This window comes from Ranitomeya imitator, chromosome 4 (assembly GCF_032444005.1).
Source record: "Ranitomeya imitator isolate aRanImi1 chromosome 4, aRanImi1.pri, whole genome shotgun sequence".
Lineage (NCBI taxonomy): Eukaryota > Metazoa > Chordata > Amphibia > Anura > Dendrobatidae > Ranitomeya > Ranitomeya imitator.
Window position 1 is genome coordinate 278,688,345 of NC_091285.1, and position 27,155 is coordinate 278,715,499.

A 27,155-nucleotide genomic window follows, 5' to 3' on the forward strand; every position below is an offset into this window, starting at 1 on the left:
GAGCCGGACTGCCCATCACTAGCGCTACATATCTGCCGTACCATGGCCCAGGGTGGGGATATGTGAGCAGCCCACCAATCTCTCTTTGACGGCTCATGAACTCGGCCCTGAGAACACCTATTAACTCTCTCAGCATTATATGTCCCGGAGCCTGCTTACATAGCCTATAAGTCTCGTTATGCCAACTTGGCATTCTCCACAAGAAGAATCTCTATAACATTTCTAATTACACTAATGAGTGTATTCAGCCAGCTCTGAATGATTTAATTAGAGTCCAGTTTCCTCCTAGACCTTGGCTTATGTAGTCCAGTCTTGTCAGGCTCTTAGCCTGCCACCATAATGAAAGGAAGGGTAACAAAGTACAGGAAGAAGTGGTACTCTGGGAATAAGACAGGGTTTCGCCTATGGGTACATTACACAACTCAGAAATTAAAAGTCCAGTCATACCGACTATAGATTAAGCACATAATTTAAGGCTTGTGTCTTTTTATTACATGAGTCTGTTTTCCATACCATAAGCCCATATACACCATAGAGCCCTAGTCTCGTTAAAGCCGTAGTCCACTAGCTATCAGTACACATTTGAGTTAAGCAGAACTGGAGGCTATTTTATAGTTGACATTTAGCAGTAACGCTTAGTAAGCAGTAACCGTACGATGCCATTACAAACACTATTACATCCACTCACTCTAGAATTGATTGCATTCTAGATCACTGAGAGCCCGGTAGCAAAATGTTGGAAGCATCACTAGAAAATAGTGTAGCCTTCGGTGATGGAGAGCTCTGCAGCGGGCAAGATATTTACCGTACGTTCATTAATCCACTCTGGTAGAGTCTATACATATTGTTGTTTCTTCTAACAGAAAAAAACAAATATATCATTATCATGTAAAGTGTATTCACTGTGTTAAAGGCTTGGAAAACCATAATAATGGCGAAATTCCACTTTAACATATAATTATCTAGTATTATGAATATTTATGTACAATAATATAACCTTCTGTTTTGGTTTTTTCAGTTTTTTGCGTTTTGGTTTTTCGCTCCCCTTCTTCCTAGAACCATAACTTTTTTATTTTTCTGTCAATATATGTGAGGGCTTGTTTTTGTGGGACAAGTTGTACTTTTGAATGACGCCATTGATTTTACCATATAGTGTACTGGAAAATGGGGAAAAAATTGGAGAAAAAAAAGTGCAAGTCCACAATTTATTTTTTTTGTTCACTAAATGCTAAAACTGACCTGCCATTATGATTCTCCAGGTCATTATGAATTTACAGACACCAAACATGTATGGTTTTCTTTTTTTATTTCAGTGGTAAAAGAAAATCCAAAGTTTTGATCTTTTGATTGCCCGTTATTGCATTTTAATGCAATGTTGCAGCAACAAAAAAAAACTTAATTCTGGCGTTTTTATTTTTTTCTCATTACGACGTTTACCGATCGGATTAATTCTTTCTATATATTGATAGATCAGACGATTCTGAACGCGGCGATGCTAAATATGTGGTTTTTTATTATTATTTTATTTTGAATGGGGCAAAAAGGGGATGATTTAAACTTAATTTTTTTATTTTTTAAAATCTTTTTTGTTTTTTACTTTTCACTGCTTTCATTAGTCTCCATGGGAAAATCATCCGATCGCTTCTGTCATCCGATCGCTTATGTTATACACAGCAGGTCGCAGGTTTCCAGCCCTGTTGTGTATAGCCGAGATGCTCGTCTACTATGAGCGCCAACCACCAAAAACAAAAGAAAAAGGGTAGCATGCATGATAAAGGGATCACCACAAGATTTATAGCAAAACATAACAAATATTTTATTGAACCACACTTGAGTACACTACAAAAAAGTATTAAAAACACTTAAAATAGCAGCATATAGCAAACATGAGGACACGACCTATAATGAGGTCAAGCCACAATGTCACCCCACACACGAACTACCAGGACAAATCCGGGTACAGGAAATTTAGAGATATAGTAAAATCCAGCATGTAAGGCCTCCGTAGCTATAAGTAGCCAAACAGATAACCCATCCTATACTACCTGACATGAATAGACCAGGCCTCCTAGGTAGCGTTCCTGCATGATAAGCCAGGCTGATGAGAGATGGCAATAATCAGGGGTGGCACCGGGCAAAGATGCCCAACGCGTATCGCCAGCAAACTGGCTTCTTCAGGGGCAGTAACAGCAGTGTCACAAGTGCATGGTTTAAATACCTTAGTAATGATATGCAAAATCTCATCAATGCAAAATTTGTTACTATTGCCAAGGCAAACAGGATCATGGGGTGCATTAAAAGAGGTCTGGATACACATGATGAGAGCATTATACTGCCTCTGTACAAATCCCTAGTTAGACCGCACATGGAGTACTGTGTCCAGTTTTGGGCACCGGTGCTCAGGAAGGATATAATGGAACTAGAGAGAGTACAAAGGAGGGCAACAAAATTAATAAAGGGGATGGGAGAACTACAATACCCAGATAGATTAGCGAAATTAGGATTATTTAGTCTAGAAAAAAGACGACTGAGGGGCGATCTAATAACCATGTATAAGTATATAAGGGGACAATACAAATATCTCGCTGAGGATCTGTTTATACCAAGGAAGGTGACGGGCACAAGGGGGCATTCTTTGCGTCTGGAGGAGAGAAGGTTTTTCCACCAACATAGAAGAGGATTCTTTACTGTTAGGGCAGTGAGAATCTGGAATTGCTTGCCTGAGGAGGTGGTGATGGCGAACTCAGTCGAGGGGTTCAAGAGAGGCCTGGATGTCTTCCTGGAGCAGAACAATATTGTATCATACAATTATTAGGTTCTGTAGAAGGACGTAGATCTGGGGATTTATTATGATGGAATATAGGCTGAACTGGATGGACAAATGTCTTTTTTCGGCCTTACTAACTATGTTACTATGTTAAAATGGGTGCAGCTGGAGACCAGGGGATCCGGGAGCGCAGCATGTGCAGGTAAGGCCGGAAGTATCAAACAACGCCGGCACCTGCGCAGTAAGAGGGCAGAGCCGGGGCCTCCACTCCGAAGCGTCCATCCAGACGCAAGTGCGCAAGCGCGCAGTATAGGGCATGAAGTCCGAGCCTCCTGTTCTAAGATGGCCGCCCGGAGCTCAACGCGCATGCGTAGGTGCGCAGACAGAGCAGAGGGCGGGCATCCAGCAAACAGGGCGCCCGGTGACATAGAAGCAGAGGCATGTTAATAGAGAACCAGCGAATAAAGCCAGAAAGGGGGAAGGGGGAAGAGGGAGGGGTGGGAGGGAGTTGCTCCAAAGAGACACAGGGGGCTGGGTCTAACGTCTCCTGTAGTTGTATCTCGTTTCCCGTTTGTATGCAGGAGACGAGTTCTTGAACCCCCTGGTGCATTTTTTTGTTGTTGTACCTCCTAGTCTTACGTCTGCCCCTCCTACAGCCCCTTCTAGATCACTTGGATCTGACGATAAAAAATCGCTGGAAGAAACTTCCAGTTTATTATTGGTAGTAGTGTGAATGTTAGTCTCTGGAGGTATTGTCCTTCTGTTGCCACAGTGCTCCCATCTATAGGCCCGACCACCTGTAAAATCCATCTTGTCCCTGTGGAATTTACGTCTTTTTCCCTGTTATTTCTTTCTCAAATTTATCGATGGTACTTTTGAGTTGTTGTTTGAACGTAGCCACTGAGGACGCTTCAAAGGTGGCCAACCACATTGCGGCTCTCATAGCAGTTCTGCGATGACAACCACTGGGGTCTCTACAAATCATTTTTTTTTTCTGCTACTGTAAAATGATGCATTTTTTTATGTACAGAAAAAAAACGCTTCAAAAACTCTATGTGTGAACAAACCTATAGTAGGCTTGTTAACAAAAGTTAACGCCAGCTTTTTGGAGGCAGAAAAATCAACAAATATTTTGACAAGACACTTTTGCTTGTTTTTAAAGAAGTTGTTTTTTTTTCTCCCAGAAATGACTTTGAAGAGTGTTTTGTTTTATGTTTTACTATCTTTTGACTTGACATTATCAAATTTAGAAACAGACTCCAAAGGGAATCCGCGTCAAAGAAGTAGTTCTTTTTTCTACACTGTTTTCAAAATCTTGTCAGAAAACAAGCTAAAAAAAGACTTGTACTTTCAACAACGAAATAGATTTTACATTGAATTAAATAGGATGAATATTCGAGAGTATTTGAGTTTTTGAGAATAATTGAGGAGTATTTGAAGAACATTTTCAGTACAGATCCACTTTAAAATTCTGTTCAAAAACTGTGCGAACTTTAGCGCATGTTCACATGGAGTGTTTTTACTGAGTTTTTGGAGCAGAAATTCAGCGTTTTTGAGGAGTGTTAAGATTTGAAGGCATATTTGGAAATGTTTTGCTCAGTTTCTGTACACGGCGTTTAAGAGATTTTGGAGCAGGAATTGAGTGGAAATTCTCCTCTATCTCAGATATGATAAAAAAAAAAGTCAACATAAGGACTGCAAGGCAAAGATTACATGGTGAGTTTTTGATGTTGCAGATTTTCTGCAACAATACTGCATCTGTTAGATTTCTTGTGTTATTTTTGTTTTTAAGCGCATTTTTATATGCATTTTATTGAGTTTTTGAAGCTGCACTTTTTGTCTCTTTTTGATAGATCAAGCTAATTTAAAGCTGCTTTGTTTTTTTATACTTCCTGGTATTTGTAAAACTTTCTTGATTAGTGATGGGCGGATTTCATGCATTTTTGACCTGCAGATTTTATGCAATTAATGCAATCCTACTTGAGGAAACTCCGCACATAAAATTCAGCATTCTTGCACAAGAAATGGACAATACAGATTTCAAACACGCACCACAGATCACTGTACATACCATACAAAAGCCCACAATGGGCAGAGATGTTTATAAATTCCATCCATTTTACTGGTATTGTAAGACACTGCTTTTTTTGGCGCAGCGAAAATGCTCATCATGGGATCTCAAAGGGTTGTCCTTGCTTGTGTAGCTTACTGTACAAGTATTAAGCAAATATATAAATGCTAAAAAAAATTACATGGGTTCCCCCCTATTTTTTGATAACCAGCTAAGGTTATGCAGACAGCTGTGGCTTATATCACCAGGTGGGGAAGGTCACTGGGTATTGGGCCCTCCCCAGCCTAAAAATACCAGCCCGAAGCCTACCCGGAAGTGGTGCATCACATGAGATGCTCCTATTCTGGTGCTTAGCCTTCGCTCTTCCCAATTGCCCTGGTGTGGTAGCAATCAGGTTAATGGGGCTTGGGGTTGATGTCAGCTGTGAATTGTCAAAAAACACAGCTGGCATCAAACCCTGGAGTTAGTATTGGATAAGTGTCTATCAGACACCCCCATGTTCATTAAGCAAGGCACGAATTCTATATCTCACAGATATCTATCTATTTCTATCTTTGCTCATCTTTATCTTCTAAAAATTGCTAATTTCTATTCTGCATTCTATTCTGTTATGTGTCACATGGATGACACATGTATGTCATCCATGCTGCCAGAAACAAAATGTACATGTCCACATGTGGTCACATGGACACATGCTCCACACAGACATGTTTGCAGCCCCATAGATTACAATGGGTGTACGCGTCTCAGATACGTGTGAAAGCGGTTGCCACACCTACCGGAAACACAATCATGTGAAGGGTGCCTACTGTACTGTAGGAGCCGCAGTTTGCAGGATGCCTTTTTTATTATCATTATTATGTACATGGTAGAAGATTTGTCGTTATCGGAAATATTGTTTTTAGAATTGTGATATGAAAATATATTGCTCAGGCGATTTCACTGATTGATATTGTTCATTTGACACACAGTAATTTTGCCAAATTCAAGTGCCTGCCCAGCTTTTTTTGTCTCCCCCTAATCCCTGTACAATAAGCAGTTATTCCATTCATTACATTGCCATTATACCAACTGTTTGGGCGTACCGTGATCTAATCAGTCGTGTTAGTGCAGATTGACAACAATCACACGGACCACATCATGCTTGTCTAGGCACTTTCCCAGCATGTTTATATTCTCTATTCAATAATTTATTCTCGTGATATGGCTAATTTACTTTATAATTGCAGCGTGACAACATCTGAAATTCCAGCCTGGTTTGTGCAAAAAAAAAAAAAAAATTTGACCCACTATGCAAAATCTCTAATATCTTTCCAGATTTACGTGACTTTGGTTGGCTATTAATAGCTTTATAAGAACTGATTGGCATTTTCAGATCTCTTTTTTTTAACTTTTGCTTCCAGTGAATTTTAGTGAGCAACATAGTAAGTGCATCCTGGATGAAATAACCAAGAGTTTCTTAACGCTGCTGTTCTGTTTATATTGGCTATACACTTGTACGATACTGTACCTATTAAAGTCTGCTAATTTTACTATTTAGCTACTCTAAGTGTATTTTATGAATACTAGTTGTCTTATTTAACTGTATATGAACAGGGTTGGTCAAAAACAAATGAAAATCAAAATTTCAGTTTGCTTTTTCTGTAGAAAAAGGTTGTGTGTGTTCAATTCTATATATATAATTGTCTAAGGGTCTGTTTGTAACCGACATCCCGCGTCGCTGATTGGTCGCGCCCGGCCGGCCTCGACAATCAGCGTTCATAAATAAACTACATACATATACTAGAACGAGAATAACATGAAGGACAGTCTGTGAGGGAGAGAGTAACATGGAGAACAGTCTGTGAGTGAGAGAAAAACATGGAGGACAGTCTGTGAGGGAGAGAATAACATGGAGGACAGTCTGTGAGGGAGCGAATAACATGAAGGACAGTGTGTGAGGGAGAGAATAACATGGAGGACAGTCTGTTAAGGAGAAAATAACATGGAGGACAGTGTGTGTTTGATAGAATAACATGGAGGACAGTCTGTGAGGGAGAGAATAACATGGAGGACAGTGTGTTTTTGAGAGAATAACATGGAGGACAGTCTGTGAGGGAGAGAATAACATGGAGGACAGTCTGTGAGGGCGAGAATAACATGAAGGACAGTCTGTGAGGGAGAGAATAACATGGAGGACAGTGTGTGTTTGATAGAATAACATGGAGGACAGTCTGTGAGGGCGAGTATAACATGAAGGACAGTCTGTGAGGGAGAGAATAACATGGAGGACAGTCTGTGAGGGCGAGAATAACATGAAGGACACTCTGTGAGGGAGAGAATAACATGAAGGACAGTCTGTGAGGGAGAGAATAACATGGAGGACAGTCTGAGGGAGAGAATAACATGGAGGTCAGTCTGTGAGGGCGAGAATAACATGAAGGACAGTCTGAGGGAGAGAATAACATGGAGGACAGTCTGTGAGGGAGAGAATAACATGGAGGACAGTCTGTGAGGGAGAGAAGAACATGGAGGACAGTCTGTGAGGGAGAGAATAGCATGGAGGACAGTGTGAGGGAGAGAATAACATGGAAGACAGTCTGTGAGGGAGAGAATAACATGGAGGACAGTCTGTGAGGGAGAGAACAACATGGAGGACAGTGTGTAAGGGAGAGAATAAAAATGTTCCCCGTTTTTAAGTTTATCATATGGTAAAATAAATGGTGTCTTTGAAAACTATAAGTCATCCTGTAGAAAACAAGCTGTCATACAGCGATAGAAGACTAATAAAGTTTTGACTCTTAAAATAAAGACAGGAGAAAAACAATGGCAGTGTGTCCAATGGGTTAAAACATAAATGTAAGCACCAGTGTTTATATGAATACTAGATGGTGGCCCGATTCTAACGCATCAGGCATCTACTATATAATCATCTAATTCTGTCTGTTTGTCTGTAACGGAAATCCTGCGTTGCTGATTGGTCTCGCCAGCTGCCCGCGACCAATCAGTGACAGGCGCAGTCTGGCCGCAAATTGGCGCTGGATTTGAACCACGCTTTGCTGATTGATCGCGCCCGGCTGGCCGCGACCAACCAGCGATATTGGCGCAGTCTGGCCACGAATTGGCACGGAATTTGAACCACGCTTTGCTGATTGGTCGCCGCGACTAATCAGCGATATTGGCTTGGGATTTAAACCCCGCTTCACTGATTGGTCGCGGCCGGCCGGGGGCAACCAATCAGCGACAGGCGCAGTCCGGCCGCGAATTGGCGTGGGATTCGACCAATCAGCAATGTTGGCTCGAGATTTAAACCCTGTTGTGCTGATTGGCCGTGCCCAATCAGTGATATTGGCGCGGGATTTAAACACCGCTTCACTGATAGATTTGACCAGGAAAATCCTGTGTATTCATTGCATTATTCTTAAATCTTCATAAATAATCTACATACATATTCTAGAATACCCAATGCGTTAGAATCGGGCCACCATCTAGTATTGCTATATTCAGGCATTCTTACATTCTGCACAGAAATAACTCACATGTCCCTTACATAAATATTTACTACGACTAGGACATGTAATATTTGTTTTATCACAGGAAGATGGGCAAATGCTGCCTCTTTTCCTTTAAGGTTTTTCCAGTGCAGGTGGAGGCTGTGGGTCTGTGTTGCTGGGCATGCAGCTGCTGGATACTGTTTACTATGGCTTTTCTTCCTAAAATAGATGGCATAAAAAGTGACTTTCCCAATTCTCCCTGGAAGAGTTTTAATTTATGCAGTTTATTGGTGCTATGATCGGGGATTTTCACTCCATAAGACAAATGCATTGTAGGCAGATGCATCAATAATGTTACAAAATAAAACCATTGGCCACCAATGGATTTTGTGTTTGCTTGTGTATGTAGCTATTAGTTGCCCTAATGTATCAACTGCCCCTTTGGCGTAATTATAATTTAACATCATCTGTGGCTTTTTGTCATCTCAATACTTACTGCATTGTCATGGTGCATCGTGCTCATCAGAATGACCTGTTCAGTTTTTGGAGAATGTAAGAAACTACTGTTTTATCTCCAGTAACGTAAAACACTGAACTATGAACATCTTCTACCAAGGATACCTTTTGTCAGTTCAGGCTTTTTATTACAGTACCTAGTATTGTACGTTTTCGTTTTAGCAACAGCTGCCCCAGTTGGTGCAATGTAAAAAAAGTTGTCACATTTTGTCCTTTTAGTCCATACAGTCATGGCCAAAAGTATTGACACCCCTGCAATTCTGTCAGATAATACTCGTTTTCTTCCTGAAAATGATTGCAAACACAAATTGTTTGGTATTATTATCTTCATTTAATTTGTCTTTAATAAAAAAACACAAAAAGAATTGTCCTAAAGCCAAATTGGATATAATTCCACACCAAACATAAAAAAGGGGGTGGACAAAAGTATTGACACTGTTCGAAAAATCATGTGATGCTTCTCTAATTTGTGTAATTAACAGCACCTGTAACTTACCTGTTTCACCTAACAGGTGTTGGCAATAACCAAATCACACTTGAAGCCAGTTGACATGGATTAAAGTTGGCTCAACCTCTGTCCTGTGTCCTTGTGTGTACCACATTGAGCATGGAGAAACGAAAGAAGACCAAAGAACTGTCTGAGGACTTGAGAAACCAAATTGTGAGGAAGCATGAGCAATCTCAAGGCTACAAGTCCATCTACAAAGACCTGAATGTTCCTGTGTCTACCGTGCACAGTGTCATCAAGAAGTTTAAAGCCCATGGCACTGTGGCTAACCTCCCTAGATGTGGACAGAAAAGAAAAATTGACAAGAGATTTCAACGCAAGATTGTGCAGATGTTGGATAAAGAACCTCGACTAACATCCAAACAAGTTCAAGCTGCCCTGCAGTCCGAGGGTAATACAGTGTCAACCCGTACTATCCGTCGGCGCCTGAATGAAAAGGGACTGTATGGTAGGAGACCCAGAAAGACCCCACTTCTTACCCCGAGACAGAAAAAAGCCAGGCTGGAGTTTGCCAAAGCTTACCTGAAAAAGCCTAAAACGTTTTGGAAGAATGTTCTCTGGTCAGATGAGACAAAAGTAGAGCTTTTTGGGCAAAGGCATCAACATAGAGTTTCCAGGAGAAAAAAAGAGGCATTCAAAAAAAAGAACACGGTCCCTACAGTCAAACATGGTGGAGGTTCCCTGATGTTTTGGGGTTGCTTTGCTGCCTCTGGCACTGAACTGCTTGACTGTCTGCATGGCATTATGAAGTCTGAAGACTACCAACAAATTTTGCAGCATAATGTAGGGCCCAGTGTGAGAAAGCTGGGTCTCCCTCAGAGGTCATGGGTCTTCCAGCAGGACAATGACCCAAAACACACTTCAAAAAGCACTAGAATATGGTTTGAGAGAAAGCACTGGAGACTTCTAAGGTGGCCAGCAATGAGTCCAGACCTGAATCCCATAGAACACCTGTGGAGAGATCTAAAAATGGCAGTTTGGAGAAGGCACCCTTCAAATATCAGGGACCTGGAGCAGTTTGCCAAAGAAGAATGGTCTAAAATTCCAGCAGAGCATTGTAAGAAACTCATTGATGGTTACCAAAAGCGGTTGGTCGCAGTTATTTTGGGTAAAGGTTGTGCAACCAAGTATTAGGCTGAGGGTGCCAATACTTTTGTCTGGCCCATTTTTGGAGTTTTGTGTGAAATGATCAATGTTTTGCTTCATTCTCTTTTGTGTTTTTTCATTTAAGACAAATTAAATGAAGATAATACCAAAGAATTTGTGTTTGCAATCATTTTCAGGAAGAAACTGAGTATTATCTGACAGAATTGCAGGGGTGTCAATACTTTTGGCCATGACTGTAAGTCAAATCTGAAACGACTCGCATTCCCTGATTCTTTTCAGGCTTTTTTCCTGTTTGTATGAACTGATGCTGTCACAAAGTGTCCATATCTTGATGCCGTACTTTGTTGGATTACTCTGTATATATTGTGTGAATGGGCACCTACCTTGGAATATCACAAGCTGTCCATCCTCAGTGACAATTTCAGCAGTATTGGGGCCGAGCCACTGAGCTGTCTGATTGGCTGCAGCAGTGTGGACATGCCGTCAGGGCTGCAGCCAATATTACTGGGGCCGACCCACAGAGCTGTCTGATTGGCTGCAGCAGTGTGGGCATGCCGTCAGGGCTGCAGCCAACATTACTAGGCCCGAGCCACAGAGCCGTCTGATTGGCTGCAGCAGTGTGGACATGCCGTCAGGGCTGCAGCCAACATTACTAGGGCCGAGCCACAGAGCTGTCTGATTGGCTGCAGCCGTGTGGACATGCCGTCAGGGCTGCAGCCAATATTACTGGGGCTGAGCCACAGAGCCGTCTGATTGGCTGCAGCAGTGTAGACATGCCGTCAGGGCTGCAGCCAATATTAGTGGGGCCGAGCCACAGAGCTGTCTGATTGGCTGCAGCAGTGTGGGCATGCCGTCAGGGCTGCAGCCAACATTACTAGGCCCGAGCCACAGAGCTGTCTGATTGGCTGCAGCAGTGTGGACATGCCGTCAGGGTTGCAGCCAACATTACTAGGCCCGAGCCACAGAGCTGTCTGATTGGCTGCAGCAGTGTGGACATGCCGTCAGGGCTGCAGACAATAAGACACCAGGAGCAGTGAAGGAGACTCAGCGCTGGACCTTGGGAGGTTGAGTAACTCACAGTTGCTGTTTTTGTTTTCTGTTTTTTTTTGTTTTTTTTTTAATGATGATGTACAATAACAAATTGTATTGTGTTACTGTGTTAGCCAGAAAAATCGATGTGAATACTTTTCTGCCCAATGATGACAGAAGTATTCTAGGAGTGATACCTTTATTGGCTAACCAGAAAATAATATGTTTGCAAGCTTTCAGAGCACAGAGGCTCCTTCTTCAGACAAGATTACAAAATCTTACAAAATCCTGCCTGAAGAAGGAGCCTCTGTGCTCTGAAAGCTTGCAAACATATTATTTTCTAGTTAGCCAATAAAGGTATCACTCCTAGAATATTTCTGTCATCATTGGGCAGAAAAGTATTCACTTTGATTTTTAATCAAGCTTAGCCTGGTGACAAGGGCTTTGTGAAAATGACAATACATATAGTTCTGTACTGATAAATAATATGACATGACCAACATTTCTATCTTCATTTTTGGTGTTTGGGGTATGTCCATTTCTGAACACAGCTGTGTAGATTTATCATTTTACCTATCAGCTCTCCGTGGGGGGGCGCTCCAGCACACTGACACTGTCCAATCTGGGTGCAGACAGACCACATCGGTGTGAGCTATGGTAACGTGCAGGTGTTACATTTTCTATAGCACTAAATTAGCAAAGCAGAAGGCATTTCACTCACCAATGTTGCAAAATCATGGAATATGGCGTCCTGTTATGCCACAGGCACACTAGTGTATGGCATCAGATGCAATATGCTAATGAAACTCGGCTCCAGCTTGATAGAATCGGAGCACAGGTGTGGAGGATACAGGAAAATTAATTTCTCCATCTCCTCCGTTGCTGTCATCGCCGGGAATTGCACTGCACTCAGGTGACATCCGAGTGCAGTTCGATGTTTCACGTGTACCCATAGACTTGTATGGGAGCGTGCAGTCCAATTCTCGCAACCACTCGCAGCATGCTGCAGTTGTTCTCTGTTACCAAATTGGCATGAGAAAATAATTGCAGATGTGAGCTGCCCCACACTGATTTATTCGCTCGTGTGAGTGGGACCTTAGTGGCGCCAACAACAGTGGTGTTTGCACAGGCGTTCTCATTCGGATTGTTACTTTCAGAAAGGGACTAACAACAAAAGAAAGATTTTCAAGTAGCTGCAGTTCTCAATTAATTTGGAATAAGAAATGTGTGCATGAGATTACTGAAACTTCAAAGCTTTTGTAGGCGCTGTAAAAATCAGCCTCTTATTTGTATTGAAAAATGGCAGAAAAAATTGCTGCCTGTGAACACAGCCTAATAGTTCACAATCTTTCTGTATATTTTTCTGCCATTTGTTTTTTGTCATTCTTCCAAAAGTCTTCAAAACTACTGTACTTCGGGAAAAAGAAAAAAATCTTCCAAAAATTTCCCAAAAAGGTGTGTTCCCTGAAGAGATTCCTGCTTGAATATGTCATCATTTTTTAACCTTCAGAATGCTACATGTGAACACTGACCAAGACTTTTGACTGGAGTGAAAACACATTGTACTCTCAAGAAAAGTTTCAAGGTTGCATGGACAATCTTTGAAGACTACTCTTGAGAGTTTGGTTTAGTAACTTTCAAGCAAAACAGTTCTTTATTTTCTCTTCCCGACAAAGTGATTTTAATAAATATAATCCATTCAATGCCTGTGTGCTTTAATTTTACAGTTATTTCAAATCAAATCTTCACATTAATTTTTACTTTTGCTGTTCCTGTATTTAGTACCGTTTTCTCCGCTTCCTACAATCTGTTGCCTGCAAACTAATATTTCCCAAATTTATATTTTTATGTTTATTTTTTTATGTTTGTTTGGTGGTGTGTGCCCATAGAAATTAAGCAAATTGTTCATCTGTCATTATAGTTCAGTGTAATCTCTTTTTTAAAAGGAACATGTGTTGTACCATATTTATAATGGCGCTACTAATTGTGTTTTTTTTTCTCATTACATTTTTCAGCTTTACCTTTCCCAGCGGGCTAGGGAAAAGCATTTTCTTATTAGCTACACTGTTGCAGTATAAAAAAAAAAGAAATCCTGGTGTGCTGCTGATTAATGGCTGAATATTTAGCTGAAAGGCTTCGTACAGAAATTAAGGGATGTTTCCACCTTTCATTTAACTTTTGAATGTGCTAGGACTAAAAAGAAATGGAACATACTGTCCCTTGTACCCCTCGCCACTCCTCCATCCTTTCCCCGAGTCCCCAATGCTCTCCGTCCTTCCCTCACTGACTGGTTGGCACCTAACTGCTGCAGCCAATCAGTGGGACCGAGGAGCGGCCGAGGATCCATGGGTGAGCATTTCCTTATATTTCCAATATGGTAATTAAATGAAATGGGTGGAAAACTCCTTTAATTCTTTTATTACATACTATAGTTAGAGAGGTTGAAAAAAAGACCTAGATCCATCAGGTTCAACTTTTCTCCACTAATTATCCTTTTTTTTTTTTAAATCTTTTTCTTAGTTGAAAAATTTTGGAAGTAAATGCAAAATAGAGAGGTGACGTTGTTCTCATTTATTTTTACGTATGGAATGATCGATATTTGGCTTTAAAGAAAAACTAAAAGTCAAAAAATGAACCAAAGCTTGGTGAAGTATTGGTTATAAGTAAAAATAAGAGGAGAACTATGAAGTGGTAAACTTTCCAATAAAACTGTATCATTACCAAAGTCCTTTGAATGCAACAGAGAACTATTTATTACACTGTATAAAAAGTAATGCTTTGTCCTTGTTCCTCTCTCATACACAGATTCGGTGTCTACGGCATCTGGTCCACTCTTAGTTGAAGTTGCCAAAACTCCAGGCTCCAACCTTGGAGTTGCACTAACTACCTCGATGTACTGCAACAAACAGGTCATTGTGATCGACAAAATCAAATCTGCAAGTATCGCGGACAGGTAAGGCCGTAGTGTGACCTCTTTCTAATTCTGATTGAACAACAGCAAATCTATGGTTGACAAAAGATCTCATCGGCTGCAGTTGGGTTTGTTATAACAGTCCATACTCGGTTATGGATATTGGATTGTTGACAAGAACATTAAGGCCTTCCATTTCTTTGTACTCAGGTGTGGCGCACTTCATATTGGGGACCACATCTTGTCTGTAGATGGAACAAGTATGGAGTATTGCACATTAGCAGAAGCCACACAGCTCCTAGCAAGCACCTGTGAACAAGTGAAGCTAGAGATTCTTCCATACCATCAGACCAGGCTAGCACTAAAGGGGCCTGATCACGGTAAGATGATCACAAATATTGTACCTCTAAGAGGTATCCACTATGGAACACTACTATGCCATCATTACCCCTATATATCTGGATTATGACAATTAAAGCAATGACTCTTTGAAATTTTAGGCATCAGTGATTATGACATTATAGCAATCTGTGATGTGTCTTCCACTATTTATTTTTCAGTTAAAAATGTATTAATTCGCGAAAGCATGCAAAAGTCTTTAAAGGGAATCTGTCAGTAGGATTTCACCCCACAGAACTATTTATATCCATATATAGCAAACAACGAAGAAGAAACGAAAGGCGGCACTCACAGATCCATTCCGTAGAAGCGCCAGGAGGGCGTGAAACGGCCGTCGTCAGGCTTGCCGCACTGTTTGTTCAGTACCCCCGGCTGTGATGGCTTTTTAAGCCCGGAATGGATCTGTGAGTGCCGCCTTTCCTTTCTTCTTCGTTGTTTGATATTGGACTTGTTCAGTGGCTGGAGCACCTCAGATCTGGCGGTCAGGACTCCCATCACAGGTGAGCAGGCACAAGTTATTTCCCTAGTACGGTGGTGCTGTCAGCTGAGTTTCTTCTGGATATCCATATATAGCTCTTTCAAAGACAAATCCAGCAATACCTTTACCTAGACAGTCCATTCAACCATTCCTGAGAAATTAGCATTTGAAGGGATGTGCAAATGAAGGTGAAGTGCTTTTGGACTGTGGAAGCTCTTCCCATGCTTTTGTCATTCTGGCTCTATCACTTGCCAAACACTGCCTCCTCCCGCGGTGTAACTTTAGGCAAAGAAGCCATGAGTCAAGCAGAAGGAGCCAGCATTTGGTGATTAATAGAGATGGAGTGACAAAGGCTGGAGAAGAGCTGCCACAGTCTGAAAGCACTTCAGCCTCATTTACATATCCATTCAAACACTGATTTCTCTTTAATGGAGTAACGGACTGTCTAGATGAATGTATTGCTAGACTTGTCTTTGAAAGAGCTACATAGGGATATAAATAGTTAGTGAGGCGAAATCCCGCTGGCAGATTCCCTTTAAGGTGAAATGGCAGTCCAATGAACTAGAGTTTTGCTTTAGATACCCTGAATTTGAAGACCATAGTTCTACCTACCTAAGGAAGACTCCATGACCCTGCAATTCTTGCTGGCAATATGTATTGGAATAGAGAGTACTCCCTTGCAATTTATATAGGAGACTATGCCAGTATTATTAGGCTTAGTGCCTGAAGCCATTTAACACTACCATTTCTCGCTCTATGTATTACTGCAGTTTCCAGGAGGGTAAAGGGTCAAGGTCTAAAGATTCTCAGCCCCTGATATTTTTTGAAGACCCTGGAACATTAGGGCTTGCTTTGTTGTTGCAGTCATTGATACTAATGATTTCTGTTTCAGGTGGCCATAAAGGCTGATATGTTATTTTCAGTAAAGTTTCGGCACACTTTTGTGCCCGCAGTGTGGGAACGGAGGTCCGATGTGGTAGATTTTTTCATTGTTTCTGGGTTGCATTTTTTTGCATAACCATAAAGTGGTAATGTTAAATGACAGCCTTGTTTCAGTGGACATGCTCCTACTATTCTCATCCCACGTTTGTGGCCTCATCGCCATTTTCTTCTTCCACGTATAACAGTGCTCAAAGCCAAGAATGAACCGCAGATGTCTGTGATTCTTCAATGTGATGGACAGTAGGAGATTGTTTTCAAAATATCAGCCAATCCAGACTGTTTTAATGAAGAGTTGTACACTTTTCGGCCATCTACAATCACTAGTTTAGTGCTAGCTTTATGTTCATTTTTCATTAACATCCCTCTAACAGCACCTGGAAGTGGACCCTGTATCCCCCATATTGACCAAAACCAAAAAAGCTTAAAGAGTAAATATCTTTTTAATTTTTATTTTACAGATCAATAGTGCCCATGAAAATAAGAAAATTTGTAATATATTTAATCAGAGAAATTTGCTTCTTTCTCCTCTCAGGTTGAACTTTCACTCTCAATTTATGGGTGACATTTATATTCCATTAAGAGAGCTTTTCCCATTACTGAGGTAGGAGATGGCAGTTGGTGCTTTTGATATTCTATGGCAGAGGAGGAGCTAGAGACAGACACTGACATTATGCTGCAAGTTCTGAAATGAGTTACCGTTCTCCATAGAACTTTCTAAGAATCAACTGTCATCTCTTATCTCATTAATGGAAAAATCCGTACTCACTGAAGACAGATTAGTCCGGTGAATTGTGAATCTTGAGAATGAATGATCAGTCCAGGAGGAGAAAGAAGTAGATTTCTCTGATACAAAAATCACAAAGTTTCTTATTTAAACATGTACTATTGATTTATGAAAAAAAAAAAAAAAAATTGAACAATGCTTACTCTTTTAACCCCTTTCTGACATCGGGCTTAAATGTACATCAATGTCAGACTCCTTCGGGGGGGGCCCTCTGATGTGGGCTCCGGCGGTGAGCCCACATCTTTCCCGACACATGTCAGCTGTTTTGAACAGCTATCATCTGCCCGGAACAGCCGTGGGTGGAATCGCGATCCACCCGCGGCTATTATCCCGTTAAATGCCGCTGTCAAATTCTGACAGCAGCATTTAACATGCGCTTCTGGTAATTGCACCATAAATCCACCCATTGGTGACCCCCGTCACGTGATCGCGATTCACCGATGGGTTGGCATGACAACCAGAGGTCTCCTGCAGACCTCTATGGTTGTCACTGCCGGCTTGCTGTGAGCGCCGTCCGGTGCTCATAGCAAGTGAGTAATTCTGCTACATACAGGCGATCTGATCATCACCTGTATATAGCAGAGACGATCGGGTTATGGCAGCTTCTAGTCTGCCTTAGAGCCTATTGAAGCATGTCAAAAGTAAAAAAAAATTGTTTTATAAAAAACCTTTCACCCCATTCAAAATAAAACAATAAAAAAAAATCAAACATACACATATTTGGTATTGCCACGTTCAGAATCGCCCGATCTATCAATAAAAAAATAATTAACCTGATCGCTAAACGGCGTAGCGAGAAAAAAAGTCAAAATGCCAGAATTACGTTTTTTGGTCGCCACGACATTGCATTAAAATGCAATAACGGGCGATCAAAAGAATGTATCTGCACCAAAACATCAGCTCAGTGCACAAAAAAATAACCCTCACCAAACCCAAGATCACAAAAAGTGGAGACGCTACGGGTATTGGAAAATGGCGCAATTTTTTTCAAACTTAAATAAAAAAAGAGCCTAGACATGTTTGGTGTCTATGAACTCGTAATGACCTGGAGAATCATAATGGCAGGTCTGTTTTAGCATTTAGTGAACATAGTAAAAGAGCAAAACAAAAAACAAGTGTGGGATTGCACTTTTTTTTGCAATTTCACCACACTTGGAATTTTTTTCCCGTTTTCCAGTACTTGATATGTTAAAACCAATGGCGTCGTTCAAAGGTACAACTCGTCCCGCAAAAAAAACAGCCCTCACATCGCCATAATGACCAAAAAATAAAAAAGTTATGGCTCTGGGAAGAAGGGGAGCAAAAAATGAAAATGCAAAGCTAAAAATACATCTGGTCGTTAAGGGATACCCTAATTTCTTGTCCCTAAAGTGGTCAGGTCTGTCTTCTGGGGGAAGAGATAAAGAAATAAAAAGCTTTTCTTGTCTTCCTGGCTTCATACTTTTCTTGGCCATCCCATAAATTTCTGTTTTTAGTTGACAGCTGCAACTTCCTGTAAGAATAGATAAGATATTACTAGAAGACACAAGGTTTGTCTTCTTTCTAACATTTAAGTCTTGATTGTTTATTCACTACTTTCCCTGCAAGCCGTTTTTCTTCTTTTGACCTGCTGGGATTCATAACCTTCAAGCTGAGCGGCAAAATGCTTTTCTCAGATATAAAGACTGCGCCTAGGAAAACAAATTATTTTAACATCCAAGACACATTGTATTGTAGCTAAGCATTAGTTTTCAATTTTCTCTTTGAAAAGATCTTACGGCTTAGATTAATAAATCCATTTATCTGCACTTTACATTGGAGTTATAAAATAGTAAATAAGCTTTAAATATTTTAGACTTGCCAACATGCCCAGAATGCAAATGTATGCCCAGTACATCCCACTGGTATAGTATACCAGGGGCAAACAATCCCAGACTGCTAAACAATGCGGTGTTCTGATGGTGGTAACATCATGTACCATTCGTGCCATCTAAGTTATGGAAAGTGGGTCTACTAGTGTCTTAAAGCCCTGGTGATGCCCCAGTTGCCAGCAATGTGCACAGAATATAATTGTTTAGCACTCACTGGATTGCTTTGAAGGTCTATTTCTGATATCAATTAATGTGTGACATGTGGTAACAATTTTTATAAAATGGAAGACTGATAGATTATTAACGTATCTTTAATTGTCCTTGTAAAAGCCATGTAATGCCTCAATGTCAGCATCTAGGTCATGTTGCTTTCAATTAGCTTGCTAACTGCTCTCACTTCCACTTTTATTCATTAAAACTCAGTTACCTTTCCCTCTTTTCTGGTTCTTTTCCTTTATGATTCCCTGTCATCCCTTCATACGGCAGTAAAGGTTCAAAGGAGCAGCGAAAAGCAAGTTCCATGGGACGGCTCAACCAACAGCCATCGCCGCCTCACCAACCAACATTATAACACCTACCACCCTGACCATTCCAGGACGCCAGCCATGAAATGCCAGAAACCACCTCCTCAAAAACTCCTTCGTAATGAGCCACCTTTACTTTCTGCCTCTTCCTTTCTCCTCTCTTCCTCATGCTTTCTCATTTCAGGCATAACAGCATTGCTTGCTTTGACGTATCACTTCTCCACACTAATAGAAGATATGACCTTGATACGCTGGTCTCCATATAGCCCTCTGGGTTGACAAAAATGATGTTAGCATGAGATATTCATTTACCAAAAAATACAGTGCTAGATCCATTGTACCACTTATTGTATGACCACAGCACAAATAAGGATGATTCGGATAACACATTGTCTGTTGTCTGCATGGAGTTACCTGGTGTCGTTTTTGTATAGTATAATATGTTTTTTATGAGTTGTTACATAGGAATGAATAATGTGCCCTAAAGCAAATTTGAGGGCTTTCCTTAGGTACCAAGGGTAAGGACAGACGAAGCAACTGTGCCGTGGTTTTGACGTGATCAAAAACCACATCCTGCTTTTGGTTTTTCATTAAAAAAAACCATGGTTTCAAAGTGCATTTTTCACTGAACTAACTGGCCATAGCCTAAGTTTTAAAAGCAGGGAAGGAATATACAGAATATACATGGTCACACTGACACACTTGAAGATGTACACAGACAGATGCAGACATATATACACTTGGGGCCTATTTATCAAAGCTTTTATTGTGCCACATTTAGTGTTCTCACACCATTTTTGCCCAGGTCCGACAAAGTTCACAGAGCTGAGGTGGGAACATAAAACGACTGCCGCTCGTCAAATTCAGGTGCTGAAGTAGGTCTAAGGGCTCATACTCACATGCGAGAAACTCGGATGAGTCTCGCATGGCAATACCCGGTGCTGCTACCGGCACTCAGGAGCGGAGCGTGCAGCTGCATGTATTCCTATGCGGCCATACGCTCCGATCTGAGGGCCGGGTGCAGTGCTGGGTCTTAACATGCGAGACGCGAGTAGAAAGGGAAGCGGCAGCACTCACCGGTCTTCAAAGCAGGTAATACTTTATTGCAATAAAATCTTCACGGCTCGGGGGTGCATATACAACAGAGTGCACAGGTCAAACGACGGCCGTTTCGCGCTGCTTGAGCGCTAAAACAGGTTTGTGCAAACCTGTTGAAGTGCTCGGCAATAAAGTATTACCTGCTTTGAAGACCGGTGAGTGCTGCCGCTTCCCTTTCAACTCGCATCTGCATTGTCATTTTTTTCTCGGTCCAGCACCCGACGTCTAGCGGTCGGCTCATGCTGACAGCCTATGTGTTCATTCATCCAGTACCTTGGTGGTGCGGTCAGCTGTTTCTTGATTGACTGATTAACATGCGAGACTCATCCGAGTTTCTCGCACGTGAGTATGAGCCCTAAGGCTGGAGTCACACTAGCGAGTTTTACGGACGTAAGAGTGCAGAAAATACGTCCGTAAAACTCGCCAAACAAACGGCACAATTATTCTCTATCCCCCTGCTCCTATCTGCCGTATTTTACTGATCAGTATTATACGGCTTTCTACGGCCGTAGAAAATCGCAGCATGCTGCGTTTGTCACTGTATTGCGCAAAAAAAACGCCAGTGAAAGTCTATGGAAGCCCCAAAAATACGGATTACACACGGACCAGCAGTGTGACTTGCGAGAAATACGTAGCGGTGTTAGAGAGAAAAGCCGGTAATTCAGTGCGGTGTACAGTAAAATCACACTGACAGCTTACATTAGAATAGGTAGAATAAATGTGTACACATAGAATAGGTATATATATATATATATGTCAGTGAGACACATATATGTATATATATTATTACTTCATACAGCGCTAGATAGCTTTAAAGCCGATAATTCAATTACCGGCTTTTGCTATCTCCTTCCTAAACCCGACATGATATGAGACCTGGTTTACATACAGTAAACCATGTCATATCCCCATTTTTTTTTTTTGCATATTCCACACTACTATTGTTAGTAGTGTGTATATGCAAAATTTGGCCGTTCTAGCTATTAAATTAAAGGGTTAAATGGCGGAGAAAATTGGCATGGGCTCCCGCGCAATTTTCTCCGCCAGAGTAGTAAAGCCAGTGACTGAGGGCAGATATTAATAGCCTGGAGAGGGTCCATGGTTATTGCCCCCCCCCCCCGGCTAAAAACACATGCCCTCAGCCACCCCAGAAAAGGCACATCTGGAAGATGCGCCTATTCTGGCACTTGGCCACTCTCTTCCCATTCCCGTGTAGCGGTGGGATATGGGGTAATGAAGGGTTAATGCCACCTTCCTATTGTAAGGTGACATTAAGCCAAATTAATAATGGAGAGGCGTCAATTATGACGCCTATCCATTATTAATCCAATAGTAGTAAAGGGTTAAAAAATACACAAACACATTATTATAAAGTATTTTAATGAAAAAATCACAAAGGTTGTTGTAATATTTTATTCTACGCTCAATCCAATCACTGAAGACCCTCGATCTGTAACAACAAAAAAACAACAACAATATACATACCTTCCGCAGATCTGTGACGTCCAACGATGTAAATCCATCTGAAGGGGTTAAAATATTTTGCAGCAAGGAGCTCTGCTAATGCAGCGATGCTCCTTGCTGCAAAACCCCGGACAATGAAGGTAAAGTAGGTCAATGACCTATATTTACCTTCATTTGCGGTGAGGCGCCCTCTGCTGGTTGTCCCTAGATCGTGGGAACTTTCCTAGATAGCTCCCAGGCTCGAGTTCATAAGAGGCGCCCTCTGCTGGTTGTCCTCATATGAACTCGAGCCTGGGAGCTTTCTAGGGAAGTTCCCACGATCTAGGGACAACCAGCAGAGGGCGCCTCACCGCAAATGAAGGTAAATATAGGTCATTGACCTACTTTACCTTCATTCTCCGGGGTTTTGCATCAAGGAACAGCGCTGCATTAGCAGAGCTCCTTGCTGCAAAATATTTTAACCCCTTCAGATGGATTTACATCGTTGGACGTCACAGATCTGCGGAAGGTATGTATATTGTTGTTTTTTGGTTTTTTTGTTGTTACAGATCGAGGGTCTTCAGTGATTGGATTGAGCGTAGAATAAAATATTGCAACAACCTTTGTGATTTTTTCATTAAAATACTTTATAATAATGTGTTTGTGTATTTTTTAACCCTTTACTACTATTGGATTAATAATGGATAGGTGTCATAATTGACGCCTCTCCATTATTAATTTGGCTTAATGCCACCTTACAATAGCAAGGTGGCATTAACCCTTCATTACCCCATATCCCACCGCTACACGGGAATGGGAAGAGAGTGGCCAAGTGCCAGAATAGGCGCATCTTCCAGATGTGCCTTTTCTGGGGTGGCTGGGGGCAGGTGTTTTTAGCCAGGGGGGCCAATAACCATGGACCCTCTCCAGGCTATTAATATCTGCCCTCAGTCACTTGCTTTACTACTCTGGCGGAGAAAATTGCGCGGGAGCCCACGCCAATTTTTTCCGCCATTTAACCCTTTAATTTATTAGCTAGAGTGGCCAAATTTTGCATATACACACTACTAACATTAGTAGTGTGGAATATGCAAAAAAATGGGGATATGACATGGTTTACTGTATGTAAACCATGTCTCAAATCATGTCGGGTTTTAGGAAGGAGATAGCAAAAGCCGGCAATTGAATTACCGGCTTTAAAGCTATCTAGCGCTGTATGAAGTAATAATATATATACATATATGTGTCTACTGACATATATATATATATATATATATATATATATATAGACAGTATATATGTTTGTTTGTTTTTTTTACACATGGATCCCTTGTATAGCCGTATGTTGGTTTTGCAAGCCTGCGAGAAAAACACGCAGTACGGATGCCATACGGAGGATGCCATGCGCAAAAAACGCTGAAACACCCTGCCTACGGAGGAGCTACGGACCACTATTTTGGGGACTTTTCAGCGTATTACGGCCGTAATATACGGACCGTATTGTCTTACGCTGAGTGTGACTCCAGCCTAATAGTGAGGTTCACACTGACTCTCCTGATTCATGACGGCCAATTGATTCAAGCCTCTTCATGAATCAAAAGCAACTGACTCCAGGAGCATCTGACTCCAGATCATCTCATTATCAAGACTGGTGTGAACAACACTGGTCTTGATTAATCTGGCCCACAGGCTACATTCTCACATTTGTTGTACACATCCCTGTGTTGTCCATTTATTTTAAAGGGACACACAGAGTTTCATCGATCCATACACACATCTGTTTGAAAAAATGCATTCATGTGGCTAATCCGTAGGACTCAAGGCATGTTCTGTTCTCATCTACTTTGCGAATCAGACTTGCCCATTAAAGTCTACAGAAATCCATTAAAAATGGATGATAAGCAGAAAACGTAGGGGCCAACTGATCAAACTTTACATAAAAGCTCTACAAAGTCCCAATTATTTTCAATTGTGGCATTTTCACGCCAGTTTGAAGTCTGTATCAGCTCTCCAAAAATGCATGGAACTGTGGTGCGGCCACACTCGCTCATCAAATTCATCAAAAGTGTCGTAATTTTGTACACCAGAAACTAGAGGAGCGTTAATGACGTGGCGCACGCCACTCAGAAGAGACTCCAGCTTCATTAGGTGGCATGCACCTCTTTATGAATTTTGGCACTTTCTACTACAGCACGACTTGTGTAGCACAAGCGTGCACTAGGCCAGTCTTGATGAATCAGCCCCATACTTTTTATTTTAGTGTCTATTACTCACCCATTTTTAACTGATCTATTGCAAAGTCAGTGGATAAAAAAATGCTCATACTCAGTTGTTCTACCTCCTTCAGTTTTTAAAATAAGATCAGAAATAAAATGGATGTAAAATAGATGACATATTAGAAAAATAAACAGTCCATTTTACACAGGTGTAAAAACTGAAACGGATGTGTGACTGTAGCCTAACTGTAAGGGTACCGTCACACAGTGGCATTTTGATCGCTACGACGGCACGATTCGTGACGTTCCAGCGATATATCCGTGACGTTCCAGCGATCTCGCTGTGTCTGACACGCTCCTGCGATCAGGGACCCCGCTGAGAATCGTACGTCGTAGCAGATCGTTTGAAACTTTCTTTCGTCGTCTAGTGTCCCGCTGTGGCGGCATGATCGCATGGTGTAACAAAGGTGTGCACGATATTGTATACGATGTGCGCATAGTAACCAACGGCTTCTACATCGCACATACGTCATGAAATTATCGCTCCAGCGTCATACATTGCAAAGTGTGACAGCAGTCTACAACGCTGGAGCGATATTGTTACGATGCTGGAGCGTCACGGATCGTGCCGTCGTAGCGATCAAAATGCCACTGTGTGACGGTTCCCTTAGAGTTAGTAATCACTGATAAGGATGCCCAAGGAACACTTGTTATTTGGAAGAATTGAGTGGGTCCACTCCCTTACAGGAAAGGTAACTGGGTAATAACGCATCTAGGTAACGGATGAATACCAAATATAATTTAACACATCTTCTAGGCAGTGTAGCATTATTAAATGAAGTGTGGATCATAATGATCTGAAAATGAAAATATTAAGACATTAACTTTTTTGTCCTTTTTCTTGTCTTTCACCCATGTCTGACTGTCATCATTATGGACAAGTTGTGTTGTGTATCCATAAGTATTCCTGCAATAGTAGCTTGTGTATGTGTCCATAGATCAGAGCACATTTATTCCAGTTCTGTTGCTCGCTGATGTTTTTTACTGATACATTAGATAAATTACTTTGTAGATATGAAGTGCAAAATGGTTGCAAACATCATTTACCTATGTGGAAGATCAATTATGAATGTAAAAGCATGTCAAATGAATAGTGCTTAGTAAATTGCCATAGCCGTTACATTCTGGAGACTCCGAATGATTTCTGATTGAGTACATCTCTTTCTATTAATCATTATATAGCTAAAGTGGAAACATCTGGTTTTCTCTTCCCTTCGAGTAAAACAAATTAAGAAACACATATAAAATGTAGTAAAATGACTAAATCATTCTGAAACGTAATGCAGTGTCCAATAATGCTTTCTCAACAAAATTCACGCTTCTAGTAGAACAGTTTGTCATACCAAATATTTAACAGGAACCAGTCATGTTGAAAATGGTATCTGGTCTTCTGCAGGAAGTTTATAGGCGATGATGCTGATCAGATTGGTGTATATTTTTATTAGGGAAAAGTTTCCCAAAAAAGTACATTTTATTTATTGAATTCTTTGAGTCCAGTGGGTGGTCCTATTCAGTGATGGACAGTCTTTTCCGTATGTCTGTGCATGCAGAGGTAGCTGTCAATCACAAAGTAGGGCGGCCCACTGTAATAATGCATACTTATACACCAAGGATTTCAATACATAAAATACAATTTGTACGGAATCTTTTCCAAGAAACCTATAGATTAGTCTGTTCAACATCTACGCTGTATACAGATCGGACTGTATGTGCAACGTGACTGGTTCCCTTTAAGGCTCCTACCAATCCCTACATGCAGTTCCCGATCCTCGATTGCCCCGAGTGTGGTATACTATGTGTACTCTTTCTTACAGCAGCATTGGTATCTTCATCCTTCTCTCCTACCTCCATGAGTGCATACAGCCTAAGCTCGCTCAACACGGGGACTCTACCTCGCAGTCTGTACCCTACCAGTCCACGAGGAACGCTAATGAGAAGGCGAATGAAGAAGAAGGACTTCAAAAGTTCATGTAAGTTGCTTCACAACGCTTTCCTTTTCTACAGTATATTATAAGGGTACTATACATTGTAACTGTTATTACTGCAAAGATTACATTGGAAAATCTTGTACTTTGATAAATCTCATTCAGGATTAATTTAAAGGGCTTGTCGGTGACTTGAAATTTGTCTAAATCCATCAATAACATGTTTTTTTTTTTAAATTGCAAAACAATTAGCTTCATACCTTTTTTTTATTTTGAGCATAAGCGTCTGATTTTAGTTGTGATTTTTTTGTGTCTGGGTGTGTTAAAACGTCATTTTGCACCATGTACAATGCTGCCTTGCACTGCACCGTTCTTTTCTTTGTTTGCCCTCTCCATACCTCCAGTAATACCCACCCATAGACTACCATCACCGAACATAGTTGCCATATGTCATGATGACTTTTTTTCAACTTCAGTTAGGTGTCTGCATTACAAGGATTAATGCTAATAACTGTAATAACTGATGGCTGAAAGCTTGTACATCTGACAGCCATCTCTTATGACTCCCTCATACACATCAACAAGTGGATTGTGCAATTGGATTCCAACTGATCAGTAGGAGCTAAGCTGCAGTAACTAGGAATACATACTAAACCGTATCCCGGCCGTAGTGTTTTGGCTATGTGTAGACGCATCTGAAACAGGAGGTGGAAACAGCTTATAGGACATCAATATTTAAGTCCTGGACAACCCCTTTTAGTAACTAATGGAAAACACATTTCATTCTATACTTCAAGAGGACCTTTCACCAACGTTTTCATGTTGAACTGGACACATGATGTAATAGGGGCTTCAAAGCGGAATTAAAGGGTTTTTATTTGTTTTCTTTTTTCACTTTCACTTCTACATTGAGGAGATATTGGCATTTAACATTTAAAGTATTTAACACCTAATGATTTAACTTTTGTTAAGTCCAAGTGTGTGTTACCAGAGTTTCACTGAAGGCGTGTAATGATGCTAACCAGTCATACTCAAGCAACAACACAACAGAAAA

The 27,155-nt window shown here is 41.1% G+C and overlaps 1 protein-coding gene across 18 annotated transcripts in view; it reads left to right on the top strand.

The window, feature by feature from the left end:
• Window positions 1-27,155, top strand: part of GRIP1 (glutamate receptor interacting protein 1) — an 859,437-nt gene that overhangs the window by 763,570 nt on the left and 68,712 nt on the right. For 6 of the 18 annotated variants that reach the window (XM_069764663.1, XM_069764657.1, XM_069764659.1 and 3 more), the window contains exons 8-10: window positions 14,277-14,424; window positions 14,593-14,762; window positions 25,994-26,146. In XM_069764663.1, coding sequence (XP_069620764.1) covers window positions 14,277-14,424; window positions 14,593-14,762; window positions 25,994-26,146 — 471 coding nt within the window. Of the gene's footprint in view, window positions 1-14,276; window positions 14,425-14,592; window positions 14,763-19,321; window positions 19,478-25,990; window positions 26,147-27,155 lie in introns of all 18 variants that reach the window. The other 12 variants (XM_069764651.1, XM_069764646.1, XM_069764649.1 and 9 more) reach the window with 3 other exon arrangements.